General features: G+C 40.4%; 1 protein-coding gene across 1 annotated transcript in view; it reads left to right on the forward strand.

The window, feature by feature from the left end:
• The window catches only part of LOC119035283 (spermine synthase-like), a 28,391-nt gene extending 23,065 nt beyond the window's left edge, over positions 1–5,326 (forward strand). The window contains 4 exon segments of the mRNA XM_053663635.1: positions 4,193–4,318; positions 4,320–4,402; positions 4,559–4,998; positions 5,001–5,326. Of these exon segments, the coding sequence (XP_053519610.1) occupies positions 4,193–4,318; positions 4,320–4,402; positions 4,559–4,998; positions 5,001–5,326 (975 nt within the window).
• The last annotated feature ends 2,342 nt before the right edge of the window (positions 5,327–7,668 follow it).

A 7,668-nucleotide genomic window follows, 5' to 3' on the forward strand; every position in this document is an offset into this window, starting at 1 on the left:
TGAGTGCTTATTTGGTCTCTGGTCTTTGATCATTGGTCTCACAGCTACTGTATCTTCTGGCTGGCTGGTCAACCTGTATTATTTGTGACCTCGTAGTATGTGTGTGTGCATTTGGGTGTGATAGGTGAATGTGCATTTGCTTTAATAGTTGAGAATATCCAATTCTGTTACATATAACAGAAATGGGATGGTAGACTCATAAAATGTGTTAGATACAGATAAGCAAGTTAGTAACTTGTGAGGCATGTTAAATATAGATAAAGTAAGTAGATAAAGTAAGGGACCTGTGTGTACTGAGAACAGATAGGAAGAAATTGAAGAACTAAGAAACACCTCATTTTCAGGAAGCACTAAGTATACATGGGGCACCAGAGGCACCCAATCTTCATGATACATTAATACACAGGAGCTGTGTGAAGCATTTAATATTCGCAAGGTCTTAAATTAGCCAATCATTGGTGACACACATTCTGGCTCCAAAAATTCTCTGCCAGACAAAACCCACAGCTGCTCATCTGGCCAATTGGTAAGCAACAGCTCCGACCAGGAGTGCACACCCTTGTGTGTCTCCTATGAAACAAGTGCTTGTGTTGGTCCCTGGCACCTTTCATCTCTTGGACCTCTTTGCTCAAATCTCATCTTTGGTTCTTATGGCCACACCATCAGCATGGAAGGCTGAGGGGTCAGGGAGAGGGGTGCCTGTGAGCATTGCATATCCAGATTTTGGGTTGTGTGGTCCTTCCTCCTTGCTTATACTCTTTCCTAAGTATGTTACCTACTCCATCTCTTTCCCTTTGTTTCTTGCTATGTGTTTTAAATTACTTCAACCAATTGTGAAGCTATTAATTGGGTTTCTGTACCTTTCTCACCCCGTACCTCTGCAGTAGCTTGCCTGGTAGTGCACTTAGAGGCTACCATGGCATCAGGGTAATTACCATCATGACTTTGGGGGTAACTCAAAGATTTTCAACCACTCTTCTGAGTGAACTGGGGAGTGAGGCCCGCTAAGGTTTTATTTGCCTGGGTGGTCTGTCCTTTGTCTACTGTGGATTTTCTACCATGCTAGTGTGGGGAGTTGCTGCAAGATTTGCTGCTGCTATGAGTCCCAACTAAGGAGTGAGACACAGCCATTGATTGCTCTCAGACCCCCAAGTTTGTCATAGGGTTCTACCTTATGACTCCTTTGGAACACCCACCAGTGTCTAGCTTTATTCCTCCTCCTCACTCAGTTTAAAGGGTCTATATCTCCTTTGGAAAGTATTTTTTCTAAATCTGTAGATAAAGTCTATGCCTCTAGTCCTTATGGACCTTGTTTTCAAATTCTGATAATCCAGGCTATTGAGACTCAAGCAATTCTTATCTGGCAATATTGTCTCTAGTTTCAAAAGTCTACTTTGAATGTCAATCAATGTCTGTTTGCATTTCCATAATGGCAACCCTTCTTTGATGTCACACACACACACACACACACACACACACACACACACAACCTCTTTGCCACCTGAGTGGAGGGGGATGCATGGGTATAGCTTGATTATTGGAGAAAGAAGAAGCATAAGTTGGCATTTCAAAATGCTGTTCATCCCCATTTGTGAAGGACCACACATAGATATAACTGGGGCTTTAATAAAGAAAGTTCAAGGGATGCCCGAACCCAGGGTCCAGGTGATTTTGCAGGCTGCTCCCTGTCTGCATCTTAGCCCACTCTTATGATTATTTTTATGTAACAGCAAGATGGTCACTGGCAATTCCACAATGACAGAGTCAGTAGAGTGCAGCAGAGTCCAAATGGATTCTATGGCATGCCTCTGGTTCTTAAAACCTTTCTCACCCTCTAATTCTACTTTTAGAGTCTCACAATCTTTGTTCTTCAAGGGAATAAAGATAATACTTATTGATTATGTTCCATATTCTGGGCATCAATTTCCAAGAATTTTCCTTTAAATGTAAATTCCCTCTTTCAGGGAAACCCCTAAAGCCCTCATTATCTAACCCCTAAAATTAACCTATTAGAACTTATTTCCATCTGTCATAGCCAGCTGTGATCACAGCCATGTGAGACTGGAGTTGGGACAGAGGTCCTGGGATGGGCATGAGGGAAGGGGCCTGAGAAGGAAGAAGGGGGCAATGACAAGGGGCATGAGGGGTGGGCTTCCAAATCAAATTTTGCCCACTCCACAAAATTTGTCCCATGGTTGCCCTGAATAAATTGATATGGTAATTAAAATGTCTCTAGATGCATTAAAGCCATCCTGAGAAACAAATCTGTCTTTGCACTAAGGGCAGCTAGCAGTTTGAGTATAAATATAAAAGTAATAAAGCTCACTGCTTTAAAGCAATTCCTTCAATTTAGCTTCTTCTATAATTCCAAATTGTAGAGTTCTGACATTATTTTAGTGCTTAGAATTGTAAAATATTGGTAATCAGATGAGAGAAAAAGTATAGGTCATATAAGCAGGGGGTCTTATGATCTAGAATTTATATTATAAAGAGTGGTCACAAATGATCAATCAGCATGCATACATTAAAATATCCTATCTATACAATGAAATACTACTCAGCAGTAAAAAGGAAAGATTTACTGATAATGCAACCATGTAGATGAATCTCAAAAACTTGGTGAGCAACAGAAGCTAGACACAAAAGAATATGTACTGTATGATTCTGTTTATACAATGTTTTTTAAATTTTTTTATTTATCTTTAGAGGGGAAGGGAAGGAGAGAGAGAGAGAGAGAGAAATATCAATGTATGGTTGCCTCTCCTGTGTCTCCTACTGGGAACTGGCCTGCAACCAAGGCATGTGCCCTGACTAGAAATCGAACTGCGATACTCTGGTTCACAGGCCCGCGCTCAATCCACTGAGCTACACCAGCCAGGCTATACAATGTTTTTGAACAGGCAAAACTCACGTAAGGTGAAAACAGACTGGGCAGTGATTGCCTCAGTAGGGGTGAGGGGCATAAGGGAACTTTCTGGGGGACAGAAATGTACACCTTGATTTGGGTGTTGATTACATAGACATACGCATTTTAGACTCCTTGAATTGCACACTTTAGATATGTGCATTGCAACATTTAAAAATTATACCACAAGAAAAAAATAAACATTTCCTGGTCTTTTGTTGGTCACTCTTACATCAGCACTGACCAACTGCATGTGGCTGGCTGGCTGAGGAAGCTGACAACATAGTCATCGGGTGTAGCACAGCGACGAAAGGGCAAATAACTGCTGTACATTGAAGTGCTATTCACTTAGAGATGCCTACATGTCATGTTATTAATCATTTTATTATGTAATACTTATTCTAAAATACAGATGATATAAGTACATTCTTCCAACACTATTTTGGATGTTTGATTTATCCTGAATATTTTTTTAATGAGAAAAGTACAGACCAAATTAATCTTTACTCCCTTTAAACATGCTAGATTTGAAGACTCCCCAAAGTTTTCAAATGGCTTGCTTGCTTTTCCCTATCCTATCCCCCATGAATTCCTTTTCTTCTAGGAAAAACTGAATTTAAAGAAAAAGCAGTTCAGCTCTGCCCCTGCAGTGTACTTATTTACACCTGTATATTGCTGCCTAACGCACAGTAGTGGAGACTCTTGTCTATCAGTGTATTGACTACTAACGTTCATGAAGATTTTATCAGCCTTCCCTCCACCCACCCCACCTCTTTTATGCACAACACTCTGTGGCTGCCTCTTAGAGGAACCAATATCTCCTGGAGAACCGAGCTGAAATAGTTTTCTTTAAGGCTGCAACAATTTTGAAAAACCTATAGCATACTTTCTCATCCTGAGAGTTCTCCCATTCTTGTTGAGAATAACAATCATGATTATTTTCATTATTCATCTGGTCCCATTTTATTTTTAAATTAAATTAATTTGAGTGACCTTGGTTAATAAGATTATACAGGTTTCAACTATACAATTCTATGATACATGATCTCTATATTGCATTCTCTTCCCGCCACCCAAAGTCAAATCATCTTATATCAACCATATATTTGGCCATTATTTCTTTCCTGAAGTCATAATCCTCTCCTTGGTTGTGATGGAAATGATTATTTTGCCACAAACATAAAATTACCCTAAAGAATAAGGTGTAAAGAATAAGCAGCAAGTCCCCCCTGGCCGCAGGCTGACCCACGGTGCTGTCCCCCATTTTCCCGTGGCCGCCTCCCCCAGGCATGGCCCAGGGCCTCGCCTCACTATGGCAGCAGCACGGCACAGCACAGCATGCTCGACTTCATGCTCGGCACCAAAGATGATGGCAAGACCATTCTTAAAGGCCTCCAGTCTGTTTTCCAGCAGGTCATTCCATCAGGGAATGACCGAGTCCGTGCATACCTGGCAGGACCATGGCTATTTAGCGACCTACATAAACAAGAATGGCAGCTTTGCCAATTTAAGAATTTATCTGCATGGGTTGGTGTTGCTGGACCTTCAGAGTTATGATGGTGATGCTGAAGGCAAATAGGTTGAAAGTCTTTTGAGCAAAGTAGAAGAAAGAATGAAAGAATTGAGTCAGGACAGTACTGGACAGGTGAAGGAGTTACTGCCCATAGTTCGAGGAGGGGCCATTGACAGGTACTGGCCCACTGCTGATGGCTGCCTGGTTGAATACAACGCAGATGAAGTGGTGTATAATGAAGATTCACCGTATCAAAACATTAAAATTCTGCACTCGAAGCAGTTTGGAAATATTCTCATCCTTAGTGGGGATGTCAATCTGGCGGAGAGTGATTTGACATATACCTGGGCCATCACGGGCACTGGCAAAGAAGACTACACTGGCAAAGACATGCTGATTCTGGGAGGTAGAGATGGGGGCATTTTATGTGAAATAGTCAAACTGAAACCAAAGATGGTCACTATGGTAAAGATAGACCAAATGGTGATTGATGGGTGTGAGAAATACATGCAGAAAATGTGTGGTGGCATCTTAGACAATCTTAAAGGAGACTGCTATCAGGTTCTAGTAGAGGACTGTATTCAGTACTGAAGAGGTACGCCAACAAAGGAAGGGAGTTTGATTATGTGATTAATGATTTGAAAGCTGTTCCAATCTCCACATCTCTGGAAGATTTCACATGGGAGTTCCTCAGAGTGATTCTTGACCTCTCCATGAAAGTGCTGAAACAGAATGGGAAATATTTTACACAGGGGAACGGTGACAATTTGATGGAAGCCCTGTCCCTCTATGAAGAACAGCTCAGGCACCTGTATTGTCCTGTGGAATTCTCAAAGGAGGGCGTCTGTGTCCCTTCATACTTGGAACTGTGGGTGTTTCACACCGTGTGGAAGAAAGCTACACCTTGAAGATCAGCTGCCCCTAACCATGTGTGCTTATGAATAGCCTTCCTGACCATCACGTGCTGTACACAACATCCAAACAAGGCAGGCAATTGATTGTGAATCCCTTCCAAGTTTTCTTGTTTAATTATTATTTTTAATTTAAAAAGGCAAATGGAAATACATATTTTGATGAACTAGGCTGTTATTTTTTGAAAATCAACTGAGGGATGGTTAGATAGCATAGCAAAAGGCTGCTCCATGCACTGAACCCCTAGAATGTGATTTTCATTACTTGTTTTTCTCCCCTGTGTAGGCTGTTTTTTGTTGTTGTTGCTTTTGTAGACTTTGAATTTGTTTGTTTGAAAGAATGAACATCACTGCTTTGTTCTGGAGGGGAGTTCCTGATGGTGTTTCTTTCCGCCCAAATTGACTTAGGTGATTAAAATTTGGTGCTTACAAGAAAGTTATAAAATAATTAGAAATGCTTTGACTAAAATTACAAATGAGAAAAAAAAGAATAAGGAGCAAAGGCAAATGAACTCTTGGAAAACCAAAACAAAATAAAAACAACTAATTTCTGCAAAAGCCACATTAAGACTAAAAGATATTAAAACTGTATGAGAAGTTGTCCTGAGTTTTTCATGAAGGATAATTTACCTTGACATCTTCTCAAGTGATTATTAGAGCCATTGATGGAGAATTTATGGTTTGAACACCTTTATGGGGACAAATACCTACATTAGTTAAAGTCTGCCCAAAGTTCTGAACCTAGAGGTTCAAATAACTAATGATTTGATATTAATAATAATCATTTAATTTTTTTCTACCCATTATATACAAAAAATATTCTTGTAACTCTATCTCAAACTCAGCCATTTAAATTCCTGTGCAGTCAAATCAAAACTAATTTTGTTTTACATTTTCTTTTGTTTTCATTACACACATTCTTTTTCATATTTCTGCATCATCTTAATATTTATAATTTTAAAATTATATTTAAGAAACTATCCTGGCTTCTTATAATTGAATAAATATGTTGTATCAGAAGTTTTGCCTTTATGAATAACAATGCTATAAATATCTTGATAGAAAGTCTTAAAAGAAATTATCTAGAAGTAACTCAGAGAAGGTAGGTTTTAGATGGAAGAATATAAGGATTTAACATAGCTCACTGCTCTAGAAATACATTCTAAGTTCTCATGAAATGTTTTTAAAATGGGTGGACCTCATTACATACACTAATTTTATGGTAGGTAGTATGTATGGCTCTTACAAGTAAGGGAAACCAAGACAAGAGGAAGCTCCAAAGAATTTTGGAGAAGAAAGCAAACCCTGTGCAGCGGGTCCTCCCCTTCCCACAGAATCTTTCCGCTCACCGAGCTGCACCGCTTAGCAAGCTCACAAGTCTCGAGAAGGCCCTGAATGAACACATCGTGTTTCTGACTCTGTTTAGTCTATTTAATTTTCGTGTCTTCTCTTCCAAAAACGATTTCAGTCAAATTCTATAGAGACATAAGCTACAATAAAATATTGCCAAGTAAATTTTTAAAAAGAAGATAATCAGGTCAAAGAGAACATATGAGCCAGCAAATAAAGTGACTCCCAAAACATATATATACTTTAGGTCACATGGAGTTGGAAAAGATGTGGTAAAAGTGCCACTGAGCTTCCTTAAGGCCAGAGAAAAGAGGGAATAAAAACCAGCACTTGCTAAGCCAGTTGCCCAAGAGAAAATCTACACTCTGTCATCAAAACTGTGTCTTAAGCCCTGACTGGTATAGCTCAGTTGGTTGGGTGATGTCCCACGAGCCAAGAGGCAAAAGGCTGCTGGCTCGACTCTTGCTCAGGGTACATGCCAGGGTAGTGGCCCAGTTTCTGATTGGGGCACATGTGAGAGATGATGGATCCGCAATCTTTCTCTCCCTCTCTTCTTCCCTCTCTTCCTCTTTCTCTAAAATCTTAAAAACTAACTCTGTGTCTTTTAAAAAAGATTTTATTTATTTTATTTTTAGACAGGGGGAAGGGAGGGAGAAAGAGATAGAGAGGAACATCAATGTGTGGTTGCCTCTCATGGATCCCCTACTGGGCACCTGGCCTGCAACCCACGCATGTGCCCTGACTGGGAATTGAACCAGGGATGCTGTGGTTCCCAGGCAGGTGCCCAATCCACTGAGCCACACCAGCCAGGCCTAACTCTGTGTCTTAAGCCCCTCGACCTCCAAGATGTTGCTAAGTCATACTCTCCTTTTGGCTATGTCGCTTTGAAGCTTCCCTGTTGTGACAAGTGCTGTTGCTGAAACAGCAACAGCTGGTTTTATGAAGTGCTCCCCAAAGCGCCTCACACCTGATGACTGAATCCGGCTGAC

Source organism: Artibeus jamaicensis, unplaced genomic scaffold, assembly GCF_021234435.1.
Source record: "Artibeus jamaicensis isolate MK-2021 breed Jamaican fruit bat unplaced genomic scaffold, CSHL_Jam_final contig_3230, whole genome shotgun sequence".
Classification (NCBI taxonomy): Eukaryota; Metazoa; Chordata; class Mammalia; order Chiroptera; family Phyllostomidae; genus Artibeus; species Artibeus jamaicensis.